General features: G+C 42.7%; 1 protein-coding gene across 1 annotated transcript in view; it reads left to right on the top strand.

Annotated features, from left to right (window-relative positions):
• ift122 (intraflagellar transport 122 homolog (Chlamydomonas)) overlaps nt 1-19340 on the top strand; it is a 229911-nt gene extending 210571 nt beyond the window's left edge. The window contains exons 26-29 of the mRNA XM_068051340.1: nt 8592-8720; nt 9876-9952; nt 13625-13789; nt 16872-19340. Coding sequence (XP_067907441.1) covers nt 8592-8720; nt 9876-9952; nt 13625-13789; nt 16872-16961 — 461 coding nt within the window. The 3' untranslated portion in view covers nt 16962-19340. The remainder of the gene's footprint in view (nt 1-8591; nt 8721-9875; nt 9953-13624; nt 13790-16871) is intronic.
• Nucleotides 19341-19898: the final 558 nt, after the last annotated feature.

The following is a 19898-nucleotide window of genomic DNA, read 5'->3' as shown; positions in this document are numbered from 1 at the left end:
GGACTTGATAGATCTCATAAATCTCATTTGTTAAGGATTTTTATATCCTTCTGTCATTGTAAAATTCTGCAGAATCAGGTGCCCTTTGTAATAAGCCCAAGGTGAATTACACAGAGTAAATCCTGTTAGTTGCCAAGATACAGATCTTCTAACAAGATAAGCAGATCTAGTATTGTTTTTAGCAGATCTGCTTCACTGTTTGATGAGCATGACATGCTGCAGTGTTCCAGTGAACATCAACGCAAGCTCGAGGAACAGCATCTCATCTACCGATTAGGCACACTACAGCCTGCCGGACTGAACATTGAGTTCAATAATTTCAGAGCATGACAGCCCCCCATTTTACTTTCATTTTTAGTTATTTTTTCTTCCTTTTTTTTTACATTCTTTTTTACATTTTTTACAATCTTTTTTTTTGCATTTATTTCATTTCATCTTAGTTTATTCAGTTTGCTTACCCACTGTTTTTTTTCAGGTTTGCACTTGCTGCTGTTCAATATTCAGTGTACTAACACCTAATCTGTACTAATGCTTTGTCTTTCAACACACCATTAACATATTGTTTGCCTTTGTGCCGTGACCTTTTGGTCAGCTATGTGGCCTGGTCCAATCTAGACCTCCTTTGTTATCTCTTGCCCCACCCCCACCTCACTTGCTTATAACCTGTGACTTTTCTAATATTTGTCAGTTCCGATGAAGGGTCACTGACCCGAAACGTTAACTCTGCTTCTCTTTTCACTGATGCTGCCAGACCTGCTGAGTGGTTCCAGCATTTCTTGTTTTTATTTCAGATTTCCAGCATCCGCAGTATTTTGCTTTTATTTTTATGTATATATCTGGGATTTGTTCCGTGAATGCCTACAGGCAACTCATTATAACATACAATTCAAAACATAATTTGTACTTAAAACGCAAATTACACAGAGCAAAATCATTCTGCATTATAAAGATCATATACATTTCAACATTTGTTCACAGATTCAATCTGCTCCAAAGTGTTGGTTCAGCATGTGTCTATATTCTGGAGTAACCTAGATTATGCAATTTTTTCCCCCAACACTTAAGTACAGTACACTGCTTCCTCCTCTTGCTGGCGATCTTTGTTATTACCTCTCTGTGAGCCATTTGCACTTTGTTGTTGAGCTTTATACCCTAAAGTTAACTTTGAGTCAGCTAAAAGAGGATATAACATGAAGAGTGATGAAAAACAAATGAGCAAGTGAGCCAGATGTGTACTCGCCAACTGCACATACACAAATGTATTATAAAAGAAGTTCCATTGCCATTTACAATTGGTTGCCTTCCTTCAGTGAGTTCCACAGAGCTGTTGCCCAACCCTCATGCATGAATTGGGGACACTGCTGAGGCTCTGATTATCATGTGTCAGTCTGAAACAGTCTGTGTCACACGACAGCTACCATCACCACCAAGTCAGGTACTGGCCTTGCACATGGTCCATGTACACATGAATTGGGCCACTGGATAGGAACACTGGCTGTTCCCACCCTGCCCCATTCCAGGGAAATGAAGGTCAGTTGTAGCTGTCCCTGAGAACTTTATTTTCTTACAATCCTGTGTTAACAGCCCTCGTTTGGGTAGGCAGTGGAAGATGCAATTTATTGTGGATAAGTGGAGTTAATGTATTTTGGGAGGAGTGACAGACATGAATGCACAGAGACACCTTGGATTCAAATACATAATTCCCTGAAAGTATGATTGCAGGTGGATAAAACCATGAAAAAAGACCAACAGCATTTGGGTTTTATAAGTAGGGGCACAGAGTACAAGAGTAAAGAAGCAATGATAAATTTGTATAAAACATGGGTTCAGCCGCAGTTAAAGTACTGTGTGTAGTTTCGGGAGCCCTATTAAAGAAAGGACATTAATGCCATAGAGCACATTCAGTGTAGGTTCCCAGGAGGATATAAAAATTAGAAACTATAGTTATGAGGATAAGATATCAGGACTGTTTCCACTGGGGCAGAGAAGGCTAAGAGGAAATTTAATAGAGGTTTTTAAAATAATGTCGGACTTTCATGATGTGCATCAGGGAAAGATGTGGTTAGGGAGTCAGTGATGTGTAAAGTTGTCAATATGAGCCAAGTGCTGGAAAATGGGATTAGAGTAGTTAGGTGCTTGATGGCTGGCACGGACACTATGGGCCGAAGGGCCTGTTTCTGTGCTGTATGACTCTATGAATCTAAAAGAGTGAGGAGAGAGTTTGAGAAATGTCTTTACAAAGAGCATTTTTGTGGCATGGAATGTTTTGCTATGGGGAGTAGATAAGGCAGAGACCATTGCATCTTTTAAGAGAAAATTGGACAAAAATTTGAAAAAGAAAGATACAGTTTTATTGGGAGAGTGAGCAGGACATTGAATTAGTTTTAGATTAATACAGAGCGAGGAAAAGAGAATGGGACAGTGGGATTAGTGTTGGATTGACCTATCAAAAAACTAACCCGAACACAATAAGCCGATGAACTCCTTCTGTGCTGCAAACCGATGGTCAATTATTTTATTGTCATAGATTTTGACACTTAAGATGTATGAGAACTACAGGCAGCTTGGTACCTTAGGAGCTCTTGAGGGTCAGACTCTAGAAGATTTTTTTCCCTATTCCCCTTTCTTTGATCTCCTGTGCCATGCACAAACATTGGCCAGGACTGGAGTTCAGGTAAGTGATAAGTCCTGTCCTTCTCATCTTTCTTCTGAAGTTCTGAGGCAGTGTCAGTCTGAACACTGTCAGTGTCAGAGGGAACACTGTATGTTGTGGGTGTTGATGGAGCCATTATTCTCCTCAAGCATAGATTTATTGTATTTTTTATATTCGTTCGGGGGATGTGGGCGTCGCTGGCTAGGCCAGCATTTGTTGCCCATCCCGATTTGCCTTTGAGAAGGCGGTGGAGAGCTGCCTTCTTGAACCATTACAGTCCTTAAGGTGTAGGTGTACCAACAGTGCTGTTAGGAAGAGAGTTCCAGGATTTTGACCCAGCAACAGTAAAGGAACGGCGATTATAGTCCAAGTCAGGATGGTGTATGGCATGGAGGGGAACTTGCAGGTGGTGGTGTTTCCATGCATCTGCTGCCCTTGTCTTTCTAGGTGGTAGAGTTCACGGGTTTGGAAGGTGCTGTCGAAGGAGCCTTGGTGATTTGCTGCAGTGCATCTTATAGATGGCACACACTGCTGTCACTGTGCATCACTGGTGGAGGGAGTGAATGTTGAAGGTGGTGAATGGGGTGACAATCAAGCGGACTGCTTTGTCCTGGATGGTGTTGAACTTCTTGAGTGTTGTTGGAGCTGCACCCAACCAGGCAAGAGGAGAGTATTCCATCATACTCCTGACTTGTGCCTTATAGGTGGTGGACAGACATTGTGGTGTCAGGAGGTGAGGTACTCGCTGTGGAATTTCCAGCCTCTGATCTGCTCTTGTAACCACAGCATTTATGTGGCTGGTCCAGTTCAGTTTCTGGTCAATTGTGAGCCCCTAGGATGTTGATAGTGGGGTAATGCCATTGTCAAGGGGAGATGGTTAGATTCTCTCTTGTTTGAGGTGGTCACTGCCTGGCACTGGTGTTGTGCAAATGTTACTTGCTACTTATCAGCCCAAACCTGGAAGTTATCCAGGCCTTGCTGCATATGGACACGGGCTGCTTCAGTATCTGAGAAGTTGCGAATGGTGCTGAACATTGTGCAATCGTCAGGGAACATCTCGACTTCTGACCTTATGTGGAGGGAAGGTCATTGCGGAAGCAGCTGAAGATGGTTGAACCTAGGACACTACCCTGAGGAACTCCTGCAGTGATGTCCTGGACTGAAATGATTGACCTCCAACAACCACAACCATCTTATTTTGTGAAAAGGTATGACTCCAGCCAGTAGGGAGCTTTCCCCCTCTTTCCCAATTTTTCTAGGGCTCCTTGATGCCATACCTGGTCAAATGCTGCCTTGATGTGAAGGGCAGTAACTCTTACCACACCTCTTGAGTTCATCTCTTTTGTCCATGTTTGGACCAAGGCTGTAATGAGGTCAGGAGCCGAGTGGCCCTGGCGGAACCCAAACTGAGCATCACTGAGCAGGTTATTGCTGAGCAAGTGCCACTTGATAGCACTGTCGATGGCCCCTTCCATCACTTTGCTGATGATCGTGAGTAGACTAATAGGACAATAATTGGCCGGGTTGCATTTGTCCGCCTTTTTGTGCACAGGACATGCCTGGAAAATTTTTCACATTGCTGGGTGTATGTCAGTGATGTAGCTGTACTGAAACAGCTTGGTGACATACGTACATACATATGTACATAGACGTACATACGAATTAGGAGTAGCAGTAGGCCACTCGGCCCCTCGAGCCTTCTGCGCCATTCAATAAGTTCATGGCTGAATTGATTACTCCACATTCCCGCCTACCCCGATAACTTTTCACCCCCCTTGCTTATCAAGAATCTATCTACCTTTGCCTTAAAAATATTCAAGGTCTGTGCTTCCACTGCCTTTTGAGGAAGAGAGTTCCAAAGACTCACGACTCCCTGAGACAAAACATTTCTCCTCATCTCTATCTGAAATGGGTGACCCTTTTTTAAAAAAGTGACCCCTAGTTCTCGATTCTTCCACATGAGAAAACATCCTTTCTACATCCACCCTGTCAAGACTCCTCAGGATCTTGTATATTTCAATCAAGCCTCCTCTTACTCTTCTATATTCCAGTGGATACAAGCCTAGCCTGTCCAATCTTTCCTCGTAAGACAGCCCGCCCATTCCAGGTATTAGTCTAGTAAACCTTCTCTGAACTTCTTCCAATGCATTTACATCCTTCCTTAAATAAGGAGACAAGTACTGTACACAGTACTCCGGATGCGGTCTCACCAATGTGCTGAATAGCTAAAGCATAACCTGCCTGCTTTTGTATTCAATTCCCCTTGCAATAAACGGTAACATTCTATTAGCTTTCCTAATTGCGTGGTGTACCTGCATACTAAAGTTTTGCGATTCATGAACTAGGAAACCCAGATCCCTCTGCTTCTCAGAGCTGTGCAATCTCTCACCATTTTGATAATATGCTTTTTTTTCCTCCTGCCAAAATGGACAATTTCACATTTTTTCACATTATACTCCATTTGCCAGATCTTTGCCCACTCACTTAACTTATCTATATCCCTTTGTAGCCTCCTTATGTCCTCTTCACAACTTACTTTCCTACCTATCTTTGTGTTATCAGCAAATTTAGCAACAATGCCTTCAGTCCCTTCATCCAAGTCAATTATATAAATTGTAAAAAGTTGAGGCCCCAGCACTGATCCCTGTGGCACACCAGTTGTTATATATTGCCAACCAGAAAATGACCCATCTATGCCAACTCTCTGTTTCCTGTTAGCTAGCCAATCTTCTATCCATGCCAATATGTTACCCCCTATACCATGAGTTTTTATTTTTTGCAATAACATTTTTTTTTGATGTGGCACCTTATCAAATACCTTCTGGAAATCTAAGTACAATACATCCACCTGTTCACCTTCATCCACAGCACATGTAACTCCTTCAAAGAACTCCAATAAATGGATTAAGCATGATTTCTCTTTCACAAAATCATGTTGATTCTGCCTGATTACCTTGAATTTTTCTAAGCTCCCTGCTATAACGTCTTTCATAATAGCTTTGAACATTTTCTCTCAGGCTGATGTTAAGCTAACTGGCCTGTAGTTTCCTAATTTCTGTCTCCCTTTTTGAATAAAGGAGTTACATTCGCTATTTTCGAAACTAATGGCTAGGGGTGCAGCTAGTTCTGGAGCACAGGTCTTCAGTACTATTGGCGGAATCTTGTCAGGGTCCATAGCCTTTGCAGTATCCAGTGCCTTCAGCCGTTTTTTGATTTTTTTTTTTAGAGATGCAGCTCTGAAACAGGCCCTTCGGCCCACCGAGTCTGTGCCGACCATTAACCACCCATTTATACTAATCCTGCACTAATCCCATATTCCTACCACATCCTCATCTATCCCTATATTCCCCTACCACCTACCTATACTAGGGGCAATTTATAATGGCCAATTTACCTATCAACCTGCAAGTCTTTTGGCTGTGGGAGGAAACCGGAGCACCCGGAGGAAACCCACGCAGACACAGGGAGATATCAGGTGGAGCGAATTGGATGGGCTGAAGACTGGCATCTGTGATGTTGGGGACCTCAAGAGGAGGCAAAGATGGATCATCCACTAGGCACTTCTGTCTGAAGATGGATGCAGATGCTTCAGCCTTGTCTTTTGCACTGTTGTGCTTGGCTTCCCGTCATTGAGGGTGGGGCTGTTTGTGGAGCCTCCTCCTCCAGTCAGTTGTTAATTGTCCACCACCATTCATACCTGGATGTAGCAGGACTGCAGCACTTAGATCTGATCCGTTGGTCGTGGGATTTCTTAGCCATGTCCATTGCATGCTGCTTTCTCTATTTAGCCTGCATGTAATCCTGTGTTGTAGCTTCACCAGGCTAACACCTCATTTTTAGGAGCAAAATACTGCGGATGCTGGAAATCTGAAATAAAAACAAGAAATGCTGGAACCGCTCAGCACAGATGCTGCCAGACCTGCTGAGTGGTTCCAGCATTTCTTGTTTTTACCTCATTTTTAGGTATGCCTGGCATGCCATCCTGCAATCTTCATTGAACCAGGGTTGGTCCCCCGGCTTGATGGTAATGATAAAGTGGGGGATATGCCAGGCCATGAGGTTACAGATTGTGGTTGAATATAATTCTGCTGCTGCTGATGGTCCACAGCACCTCATGGATGCCCAGTTTTAAGTTGCTAGAACTGTTCAAAATCTCTCCCATTTAGCACAGTGGTAGTGCCACACAACACAATAGTGTGAAGATGGGGCTTTGTCTCCACAAGGACAGTGCAGTGGTCACTCCTACCAATATTGTCATGGACAGGTGCATCTGGGACAGGTAGATTGGTGAGGACGAGGTAAAGTAGGTTTTTCCCTCTTGTTAGTTCCCTCACCACCTGCCGCAGACCCAGCCTAGCAGCTAAGTCTTTTCAGTCTCGGCCAGCTCGGTCAGGAGTTGTGCTACTGAGCCACTCTTGGTGATGGACTTTGAAATTCCCCACCCAGAGTACATTTTTTGCCCTTGCTACCCTCAGTGCTTCTTCCAATTGGTGTTCAACAGGTAGAAGCACTGATTCATCAGCCTAGGGGGCGCGGTAATTAATGCTTAGCAGGTGGTTTCCTTGCCCATGTTTGACCTGATGCCATGAGACTTCATGGGGTCAATGTTGAGGACTCCCAGGGGAACTCACCCACGGCTGTACACCACTGTGCTGCCACCTCGAGTGGGTCTGTCCTGCTGGTGGGACAGGACCTGCTCAGGGATGGTGATGGCGGTGTCTGGGACATTGTCTGTAAGGTATGATTCTGTGAGTATGACTATGTCAGGCTGTTGCTTGACTAGTCTGTGGGACAGCTCGCCCAATTTTGGTACAAACCCCCAGATGTTAGTCAGGAAGACTTTGCAGGGTCGAGAGGCTGGGTTTGCCGTTGTCGTTTCCGGTGTCTAGGTTGATGTCAGGTAGTATGTTCTGTTTCATTCCTTTTCTTACTCTTAGTAGTGGTTTGATACAACTGAGTGGCTTGCTTGGCCATTTCAAAGGGCATTTAAGAGTCAACCACATTGCTGTGAGTCTGGAGTCACATGTAGGCCAGACCAGGTAAGGACAGCAGATTTCCTTCCCTAAAGGACATTAGTGAACCAGATGGGTTTTTACAACAATTGACAATGGTTTATGATCACCACTAGACTAGCTTTTTAATTCCAGATTTATTAATTGAATTCAAATTCCACCATCTGCCGTGGTGGGATTCAAACCCATGACCTCAGAGCATTAGCCTGGGGCTCTGGGTTACTAGTATTGCATCAGCAAAAAAGCACAGATCATGTCCCATGTATAATAGAATAAAAAAAATAGGAGGTTCTCCATTATTCATTGGGTAAGTGTATTGCTTGATCTGGTACTAGGCCATGCAGGATTGGGGAGATACCAGATTAGGCTCCTTTATGTGTTGTGTTAAAAGGTTTAACTCAAGCGACAGTGGAGGGCTACAATTGACCTTAGTACCTCTCGGCTCAAGTGGGAAAATTGTCCAGGATTCCCACATCTGAAATTTATTCTTGACCCATGCTGAAAATGGAGTCGCACAATGTCTAGTGAATGCAGAATCATGCTCAGCCATGATGGACCCCATGACTGTCCAGGATTAAAAAGAACGAATGACAATTCAATGAGATTCTGGAGCCCTGCTCAACGAAGAGAAGGGAAAGTTGGGAAAAGAGATTAAGGATATTTACAACAATGTAGCTTTTCCTTAAACTTCTTGATGCCAAAGGTCTATAATTTTAAAAATCACATTCAAATTTCACAGGACTTGACAGAATATTGTTTGAAAATGGAACAGAGAATTCATTATTATTTACTACAGTGTTTACTGAGTTTCACAAAAGGCTTCCAGGTTCAGATCTAAATTCAAAGACCCAGGGTTTGAATCAGATGAGCTACATTCTAGTTTCCACAGGCCTTTCATCTCATGAGCTGTCTTGCTGTGTTTACAGAGGTTCTGCCACTTGTTCAGTTCTATTTGGAAGAAGGGATTACGGATGAGGAAGCAGTGGCCCTGATTGATCGCGAGGTGCCCAGGACAGAACTGAAAAAGGACGGGTGGCAGGAAAAGAACATTGGCGGTATCCATTTTATAGCATCACTTTGCACATTGAAGCAGCAACACAGTTTTTTTTTTATTCATTCATGGGAAGTGGGCGTCACTGGCTATGCCAGCATTTATTGCCCATCCCTAATTGCCCTTGAGAAGGTGGTGGTGTGACTGTGTTGCCCACCCCACCCGATTTCCAGGCTCTGTTATACTGCAGTGGGGCAGTGCCAAGACTAGACAGGAAAATAGGAGGGAAAGACACCTCTGGGCCACACTTGTCCATCCCCAGGTGCTCTTTCAGTCAGAGCTGGGATCAGGTCTGTAATGGGTGCATGTTGCCCGAGAGAGGACAAGGGAAAACAGAATAGAGGAAGCATAATTCATAGAGTTATCTCATCAATTACTAGCCCTTAGTTAATTTCTGTACTTTTGGAGTATTAAACAGCAGACTTGCTAATGAAGAAAGTTCTTAGCAGTTGCCATAGTGGGCTGCGCCTACTGCTGGTGCAAATCTAACTCCTTTTGCCACTCAGATTAGAGGCACCAAGGAACTATTTAGCACACAGGCTGTTTGGTGCTTATTGAGTGCCTCATCAGCCATAATAATTGAGGTGAAAGAAGCTGTGGCCACTGAGTTAGTAGAGATTTTCGAGGTACAATGGCAGTTGCCAGGAGTAGGAAAGTGCATGTCCATAACCATGCTGTGGCTGTTGTCAAGCAAGAAGAGCTGACTTGTCTGCAGCTCACTTTGGGACTGGTGGATTACATCATCACCAAGGCTCACCAGAGACCTTAGCATCTACAAAAAAAGATTCCTGCTGTAGATTTCAGATCCAACCCACTGAATCTCACATTCAATTAATTCTTTTGGGGTGTGGGTAAACTCAGCTGGTCTCACATGCAGCAGTGAATGACATTGGCTCAGTGGTAGCACACACATCTGTATCAAAAGGTTTTCGGTTCAAATTCCATTCCAGAGACATAAGCTCATAATTCAGGCTGACACTTCAGCATAGTTCTGAGTAAGTGCTGCACTGTCTTGAGGTGCCATCTTTCAGATGAGACGTTAAACCACATACAGGTGCTGTGACTCCTTCTCAGATAAACTGCTGAACTAAATTACTTATGAATATGAGCTTGTTGTATTTTCCAACATGTTTGGACCATTTCTTTGGCACTTTTGTAGATGCACAGACTCTACAGGTTGATGACAACATGACCAAGATTGAGGCAGACCCATTCACTGCAAAACTGAGCTTTGAGGTAACTTGGTGTTAAATTAAATTAACATAAAGAAATGCAAATCACCATATACTTTGCATCTGACTTCACAGTAGAGGAAGAGGATTGGTACAAGGGAAACTGAAAATAAATCAAGGGAGGAACTTACTGAATTTATTATAAGTTTTTTTTTAAATGGTATTGGTGAAAGTGCTGAGACAAATCTCCAAGACCTGATAGTTTCACTCCAGAGTATTAAAAGATGTTGGTGAGGAAATTAAGTATGTGTTGGTCATTATCTTCCAAAGTTCCTTTGATTTGGGAATTGTGCTGTTGGATTGGAAAATTGCTAATATCACTCCATTATTTAACACAGGAGGGAAAAACCTGTCAATCTAATGTCAGTTGTAGGAAAGTTGCTGGAATGATTAGGGACAGAGGGACTGAACAATTGGGCAAATTTAAATTGATCAGAGAGCCAACATGGATTTGTGAGGGGTAGGTCATGTCTGACTAATCTTGATGTATTTTTTGAGGAGGCCATTAAAATGGATAAGGGAATGTCTATGGATGTTACTTATATGAACTTCCAAAAGGCATTTGATAAGGTTCCGCACAAGAGATTATTAAAAAAAATAAAGAGCATGGAATTGGAGGCAACCTTGCAACATGGGTTAGAAATTAGTTGGGAGGTAGGAAACAGAAAGTAGGAATTGGCAGGAAAAGTTTGATTGGCAGGATTTGATAAGTGGTGTTCCACACGGAGCTTGTACAGTAGCCTCAGTTTTTCACCATATTTATTAAGGAATAGAGAATTGTATTTAAAAGTTTTTCGATATTACGTTAGGAGGCATAGTAAGTACTGCAGATGGGAGCAGGACATTACAGAAGAACGTAGATTAAGTGAGTGGGTAAAACTGTGGTAAATGTGGGGTAGTGTGACATCATTCACTTTGGTTCCAATAAAGTCAAAAATATTTTCCAAATGATGGTCCATTTACACAAGTTAGTAAAAGTTAGTGGACAGGTACAAAAAACAATCAAAAAAGTCCAATTAAATGTTAGCCTTTAACTCAAGAGGACTGGAATACAAAGGGGAGGAATGATGCTTCAGTTGTGGTAAGCCTTGGTCAGACCATCTGGAGCCCTGTGTTCAGTTCTAGGCATCACAGCTAAGGAAGGATCTATTGTCCTTGGAGGGAGTACTGTGCAGATTCACCAGAATGATACTAGGGTTAAATTATGAGGACAGGTTGCATAAACTGGGCATTTATTCCCTTTAGTATAAAAGATTGAAGGGTGATCAAATTGAGATGTTTAAAATGATAACTTGTCAATACTTTAGATACAGTGAAACTATTTCATCTGGTGGGGGAATCTAGAACAAGGGGGCATAATAAAATTAGATCCAGACCATTCAGGATTGAAATTAGGAAACAATTCTTTGCACAAAGGGCAATAGAAATCTGGAACTCTGTTCCCTAAAAGCCTGTGGATGTTGGAGGTCAATTGAAACTTTCAAAACTGAAATTTATAGATGTTAATTAGATAAGAGCATAGGGTGGCACAGTGGTTAGCACCGCAGCCTCACAGCTCCAGCGACCCGGGTTCAGTTCTGGGTACTGCCTGTGTGGAGTTTGCAAGTTCTCCCTGTGTCTGTGTGGGTTTTCGCCGGGTGCTCTGGTTTCCTCCCACCACCAAAAGACTTGCAGGTTGATAGGTAAATTGGCCATTATAAATTGCCCCTAGTATAGGTAGGTGGTAGGAGAATATAGGGACAGGTGGGGATTTGATAGAAATATGGGATTAGTATAGGATTAGTATAAATGGGTGGTTGATGGTCGGCACAGACTCGGTGGGCCGAAGGGCCTGTTTCAGTGCTGTATCTCTAAATAAAATAAATAAAAATAAATAACATGCCATCCAAGCTTCAGATGGAGGTGTCAGATTCCTTAGACCACACTTCCTTCCACCTGCTGAGCATCTGAGCCTGTCTCTAGGGCCTTTGGTGGCATTTTTCTGATGGGAAAATTTGAATTTACAAGATGTATTTGTTTCTGGTATTTTTAATTGATAAAACTTTAAAAAAGTAAAATAAAGAATGTTCTCCCCTCACTAAAAAGAAAATACCATGATATGTTCCTGTTAGTATAGAAATAATGCTGTGGGGGATGGTAATCGGGAGGGGCTGCAGCATTATCTTCTATCCATGCTGCTGAGTGCCTGATTATTGCTGAGTGGAGAAGGGGGAAATCTGCTGGAGAGTGAACCCAGGACAGCTCTGCTGTATCACCTTATATTTGGTTTGCAGCTGTGGAGGCGCGAGGGCAAACCACGTACAATCAATGCATGGTTAGGAAAACCAAAAAGACAGGGAATAAAACCAAGATATTCATTGGTGGTCAAGGAATGGAAATCAACTACCAGCACAGTTACCTGAACAGTGGGGTCAAATAATTTGTGTGTAATAAATGGCTAGCGACGTGTCATTGATCAGAATCCAATATTGTCACTTCCTCTGGGACGACCTGCCAAATTGCAGTAGCTGGGTAACAAAATGCACAGGACACAAGCTTGTGTCACGTTACGCAAGTTCCTTTACCCTATCTACCAAATGTGCTCCGATATAGCTGATGAGAATATTCTTGAGTCCTGGAACAACTGGTGCTTCAAGGCTTTACCTGAAGGCTGGAATGAGAATGCATGTCTGTGAGAACAAACAGAGTCTGTTTGGTACCAAAATGGTTCCTATTTTCAAAAAGACAACACATCAAAACTATTAGTCTTACATTAGCAATTGTCAAAATAATAGAATCCATCAGTAGGTACAAACGTCGGGGACACCGATATGAAAATATCTCTCAAGTAACAGCCTATACAGTTTTAGAAAGGCAGTTCGGCTGGATCAACCCTCTTGATATGACATTACTGCAGACTAATAAGATATGGATTTCCACAAGTAAATTCTGCATTTGCCTTGTTCCCCGTCTCAGTTCATTATCTCACATGAGTAAAAAGCTTCCCCACTGAGAGTGAGAGGAAGCAAATCAGAGGCTGCTGCTTCACAGTCTGGTTTTGCGACACGCACCTATTGTAAAGGGAGCATCACAAACTGAATTTTCAGTGAAATGTTTCAAATCAATGTTTACAAGTGTGCAAGAGCTCTGTGGGCAGCTTACATGGTCGGAGAATGATGCAGGATGTGTGGAGGCAAAAAAGACATCTCCAGTTTAATGTTCTTAATAACTATGGTTAATGGACAGTAGGACAGCAACACTTTGGGTCCTCGCAGTTACCTGTTGAAATTAAACGTACTGTCCCTTTTATTAAAACTTTAATCTAAAATTTAGTTTAAAATTTAAATTAAAATTACAGTCTTAAATTAAGATTATCTGTAGAACGGGTAGTCAGTAACCAATGAAGAACAGTTGTTGGCATTCATTTTCAAAAGGTGCTTACTAAATACTTACACTTTTGCCGGTGGATAGTAATTTCCACATTCAGATCTAATTTTCACTACAGGACTTTTATGCAGGATTATTGTACTCAGGCAGCCAAAGTCCAAAAATTCATCAAACTTTTCACAGGATGTCTCACCAGTCTGCTCATCATTAAAGACCCGGGTTTCATCTGGGTCTTGCAGGAATAATTAAGAGTCTAGTCCAATGATGAAAATCTTATCAGTTTTGTTTACCCTCCATTTTCTTTTGGCAGCAAGGAGGCTCAGATTTTGTTCCTGTGATTGTGAATAGGGAAGTTCTGCAATCGATGAGCAGAAGGGATGTTTTGATTAAACGCTGGCCAAAGCCGTTAAGATGGCACTACTATCGATCACTGTTACCTGATGTCTCTATCACAATGTGCCCCACATGTTTCCAGGTGGGAATGTCTGCATTTTTTTAGATTAACTCTTGTTACATCCCTCTCACCACTCCTTTAAAATCCTGTTCTCCACCATCCCCACCAAGTCCCAACTAAGTTTTTCCAAGAGATACCCTCCCTGCTTTCCTCCTTGATCCTCTGCACTGAGTGACTCTTCATACTCACTGATTTAAATCTTTAGCAGCTCCCCTTGACATCTCTCCTATGACTTCATTGCCCTTCTGTCAAAGAACAGTACAGCACAGGAACAGGCCATTTGGCCCTCCAAGCCTGTGCCGATATTGATGCCTGTCTAAACTAAAACCTTCTGCACTTCTGGGGACCATATCCCTCTATTCCCATCCTATTCATGTATTTGTCAAGATGCCTCTTAAACGTCGCTATCGTACCTGCTTCCACCACTTCCCCCGGCAGAAAGTTCCAGGCACTCACCACCCTCTGTGTAAAGAACTTGCCTCGCACATCCCCGCTAAACTTTGCTCCTCGCACCTTAAACCTATGTCCCCTAGAAACTGACTCTTCCACCCTGGGAAAAAGCTTCTGACTATCCACTCTGTCCATGCCACTCATAACTTTGTAAACCTCTATCATGTCGCCCCTCCACCTCCGTCATTCCAGTGAAAACAATCCGAGTTTATCCAACCTCTCCTCATAGCTAATGCCCTCCAGACCAGGCAACATCCCGGTAAACCTCTTCTGTACCCTCTCCAAAGCCTCCACATCCTTCTGGTAGTGTGGCAACCAGAATTGCTCACAATATTCTATGTGTGGCCTAACTAAGGTTCTGTACAGCTGCAGCATGACTTGCCAATTTTTATACTCTATGCCCCGACCGATGAAGGCAAGCATGCCATATGCCTTCTCGATTACCTTATCCACCTGCGTTGCCACTTTCAGTGACCTGTGGACCTGGACGCCCAGATCTCTCTGCCTGTCAAACTCCGAAGGGTTCTGCCATTTACTGTATACGTCCCACCTGTATTAGATCTTCCAAAATGCATTACCTCACATTTGTCCGGATTAAACTCCATCTGCCAATTCTCCGCCCAAGTCTCCAACCGATCTATATCCTGCTGTATCCTCTGACGATCCTCACCACTATCCACAACTCCACCAACCTCTGTGTCGTCCGCAAACTTACTAATCAGACCAGCTACATTTTCCTCCAAATCATTTATATATAATACAAACAGCAAAGGTTCCAGCACTGATCCCTGCGGAACACCACTAGTCACAGCTATCCATTCAGAAAAGCACCCTTCCACTGCTACCCTCTGTCTTCTATGACCAAAGCCAGTTCTGTATCCATCTTTCCAGCTCACCTCTGATCCCGTGTGACTTCACCTTTTGTACCAGTCTGCCATGCGGGACCTTGTCAAAGGCTTTACTGAAGTCCATATGGACAACATCCACTGCCCTTCCTTCATCAATCATCTTTGTCACTTCCTCAAAAAACTCAATCAAGTTCGTGACACATGACCTCCCCTTCACAAAACCATGCTGCCTCTAGCTAATGTCCTGCCTACACATCTGTTTCCATATTCACACCCTCCTCCCTTGAGCTTATCATCTCCTGCATCCTCTCTATTCCCATGGGTCCTCTGTCTCAATCACAGGAAAGGCTATTTCCAACCACTTCCTTATATACCTCACCACCCAGATCCCCTTATGTCTTTCCGACCCTACTTTGTTCTACGTTGATCCCTAGAAACAAAATCTCTACCCTCAAGTGACTTACACCTGTACTTACAAACTCCCAACTACTTAAGCCCCATTTTTAACATTACCCATTTGGCAGGAACAAGGCAGGTTCTGGTCCAATGTCAAGTTTTACACCACAGCTGACTTTATATCCCAGTCAGCCTTCCTGGCATGGCCCTCATCTTTGCTGCCTCAAGTTCAAAAAGCAAATACTTGAGCCTACCTGATTTAGTTGGGCAACAGCAAGTCATGTCAATGCTCACTCTTCTCTTCCATAAGTATGTACTACTTCAGAATCATCCTGGTAGCAAGAATAAACCCCTGTCTTATTTTCACACTGTCAACATAGTGCGGCACAGTGGTGCAATGGTTGGGCGGCACAGTGGTTAGCACTGCAGCTTCACAGCTCCAGCGACCTGAGTAAAATTCTGGGTACTGCCTGTGCGGAGTTTACAAGTTCTCCCTGTGACCGCGTGGGTTTTCGCCGAGTGCTCTGGTTTTCTCCCACAGTCAAAGCCTTGCAGGTTGATAGGTAAATTGGCCATAATAAATTGCCCCTAGTATAGGTAGGTGGTAGGGGAATTGAGGGAAGGTGGGAATGGGGTAGGAATATGGGATTAATGTAGGATTAGTATAAATGGGTGGTTGATGGTCGGCAGAGACCCGGTGGGCCGAAGGGCCTGTTTCAGTGCTGTATCTCTAAATAAATAAACTGTCTCCTTAAACCTCTCTCCCAAGCCCCTCCGCCCTGACCTTCAACAAGTAAAAGGAGCTCCTGAAGCTCTTTGCCATTCAGTTTGACACCATCCATTCAGCTGTTTCTGTTGCTTACCCGGCTTCCCTCTATCCACCAAGCTAAGCCTTCCCCCACTTGCCTAGCTCATCTTGTCAATGAGACCCACATACCATTTTCCTTTTCCTACTTAACTGCTAACCACCCAACATCTCTTGCTGGATCTTCATTGTCCATCTTAATGAGACTGCCCTTGCTTGGTATGTTCTCTATGGATTTAATGTCTTTTCTATATTGGGACACCCAAAACTGTACAGAGTGCTTTGTTGCCTAACCAACATTTTGTACACATATATCATTACTTCTCCACACTTCTACTTTATGCCCCTATTTATGTAACCAGAAATGCTGTTTTTTTTATGGCTTTATCTGTCTGCACTTGTATTTTCAGGGAATTATATATTTGAACCCCTATGTCTCTCTGCTCATCTACACCTTTCATCATCTTTCCATTGTGTGTATTCATATTTACCTACTGGGTTATCTTGCCTTTATCCAGATTTAGTGTTGTTTACTTGGATTATTGCCTGACTGAAAATCTGCTTTGCCTGCCCCTACTTTACCACTGTTATCCTTCACCCACAGATGTTTCACAGTGAGGACTATGAACTGCTCGTCCTTCAGCATAACTGCTGCCCGTACTGTCGTCGACCAATAGATGAACCCAGTCCATGATCAACTTGACACAACTAAAGATTTACATTATAAGATTTACATTCCTTTAGTGTGAGAATCTCAGCCCTAAAAACTTTACAGCCGGTGTTACTGGTATTTAAGGTAGTGTCTGTTGTACCTTGGTCTGCTGCACAGAACAGGCTGCATCTGTGTGCATGGGATGTAGAGGCTGCCACTATGGTTTTAGAAAGCTAAATGCAGAACCTGAAAGTGTCTGAAAGATTGACTCCCAGAATCTCAAATTTTAGTGTTGTGCTATTGAGTGTCTATAAAATGAAACCAGTAAGGTTTTGTACATTTCATAATGCATATTAACTGAAAGCTTTCATGGATGATACCTGTATGATGTGACCATTTTTAAAAACACTTCCTCTTGTGGCATTGGACATGTGGTATTTGTGTGATGGTAGTTAATTCCCTACCAACAACAGGTGCAGTTTAATCTGCCCCAGTATCAGAAGTTTGCTCCCAACCCCCCCCCCTCCCCCCCCCCCCCACCCCCATCCCCATCTCCCACTGCAAGCAAATCCTGGGATCTGTGCACAGGCTGACCTTTGCAAGTGCGCACTCCTGGCATGGAGCCTCGATATGGGGCATAATATTCTATCCATTGGTTTGAAGAATATTATTGAGCAAAAATAGATTTGAGGTGCTCCTCATCTACCATAACATGCATCTGTAAAATCATCCCTTTGTGTTTACTGATTTTTTAACACCAAAAACAACTGAAGCAAATCTGCAATCCACAAGTAGTTCCTCTTTCCTCCTCCCACTCTGCCCAACTCCGAAAAGAAAAAAGTGCCACGCTTAAAGCAAGAAATATGTGGGAGCTGCAAGTGTGATCACCTCCATGTTGTTTTAGTGCAATTTAAGTAACTTGTTTTATCCAATACCTCAATGGAAAATTAACGCAATCCACATAAACCAAAATGAGGCCACATCCACCCAATTAAATACGTCAATAAAAAATAAGCTTTGTTACCAAAATATTTACTGAAAAGTAAGCTTCAGTTGTCCATAAACAAATCCCTAGCCTATACACTGTTTTAAGTTGACTGAATGTAAAATCCCTTCATAAACATGTCTAATGTGTTTACACCTTATATCTAGCGTGCTTGATTCTGGTACTGCCTGCAATAAGTTTCTGACCCCAACACCTACTGACCTCATTTTGATGAATAAAGAATTTATCCCTGCTCCTTCCCCAGACTAAAGTATTGAGCATTATGTATGCAGTGATAAGAAGGATTATGAGAATTATTTTTTGACCTTGTATGCAAGGTGACGCAGAAGCTGAGTAGATGTCAGCCCAGTAATATATTGATGATCTTTCTGTAGTCGCTAGGTTTTATTTGGACACACTTGAAGAAGATAGTGTTTGGTGCACATATTTTGGACACCTCATGATTTTACAATGTAATGTAAATACATGAGGCATAAATGAATGTTTATGTTTTCTTGTCGATCCTATGTTTGTTTTAACCAGAGCTGTTGCTGATTTAAGTTGGAATTAAGTTTTTTTAAAACTCCCCTCATAGTTTGTGTGTTAAAGCATTCTTCCAGCCAACACCAGAATAATGCATTGAGAACATCATCCAGGAAAATCTTTTCTATAAATTGTACAGACCCTTTTTGTATGCCCCACATGGATGGAGCTCATCCTCTGTGTATAGTTTGTTTAAAACTCTACAATGTCCATTGCCTAAAACACATGGTGTGTCTCAGTGTTCTGTCCCAATTACAGGACTGTGCAGGTACAGGCAGGCACTCTGACCATCAGCTCTTGTATCAAATGTTTAAAGTGGCACCCAAAAAAGGAAATTATCTTTGTGGGAAGGAAGAGAACAGCAGTGGAGAAGAAATAATCTTTGGAAGTGGAATAAGAAGTTGGCTGGGTGACTCTATAGCAAGCTCAGAGCTGCCCAGGAAAAATACAGTAGACTTTGATTTTTGCTGCTCAGGACCACAGCCATATCATGGGGAAGTGCCTGAATTAGCGCAGGTTCGGAGATTGGGCACTGCTGCACAGGCCTCCAGCACACTATTTGCCAGGCAGGCCAGTTAGGGTGCAGTACGCTCATTAAGATGCAGTAGGCCTTGCATCCCCTGACAATTCAGGGGGATATCTTCAGAGACTGCACCTTATAAATGACATTCCATGACAGGTACAGTGGCAGTATAGTTTTTGGCAGAAAATGGTTGTTAGAATATTGCTAGTAATTAACACACTAACCAGGAAGTTTTCTTCTGTGTTTATTGTTGCAAAATCAGAACAGAAACATCAAGAATGTGTTTAATTTCACTATAAATAACAAATACTGAAAACCTGCTTCCTGAGTTTTTCATGTGTTTGATATATTATTGATACATTATTAAAAATAAATTTGTACCATATGGTTTCCTGGGAAGCACTTATGTATTTGGAGAATTCAAATAAAATTAGTTTTATTCATAGATAATGACACACACTTTGTGTGTTGGTCGGCAGTGGAAACATGTGAGATAGATTTTATCAAATTAAGAACCTGAGCTTTCTGACCTGGAGATGCCCTGGTGACCCCAGTTTCTAGTTCTGGGGCAGTATGCATAAAGGGGATTGGACTCCCCGATCTCTATTGCACTCATCTGGGCAAGCCTTGTTGGGGAGGAAAGGGGGCAATGCTACTATTGCAAGATGTGTCTTGAGTTTTATTGCTGATGGGGTCTGAGAGCACTTGCACACATCCTTCTTTTCCTAGCCAATATTTATCCCTCAATCAACATCACAAAAAACAGATTATTTGGTGATTATCACATTGCTGTTTGTGGGAGTTTGCTGTGTGCATACTGGTTGCTGTGTTTCCTGAATTACAACAGTGACTGCACTTCAAAAAGCACTTCGTTGGCTGTAAAGTGCTTTGAGATGTCCGGCGATCGTGAAAGGCACTATATAAATGC

Source organism: Heterodontus francisci, chromosome 19, assembly GCF_036365525.1.
Source record: "Heterodontus francisci isolate sHetFra1 chromosome 19, sHetFra1.hap1, whole genome shotgun sequence".
Lineage (NCBI taxonomy): Eukaryota > Metazoa > Chordata > Chondrichthyes > Heterodontiformes > Heterodontidae > Heterodontus > Heterodontus francisci.
Note: the sequence above shows the minus strand (reverse complement) of the source record. Positions and strands in the feature narration are given on the sequence as shown.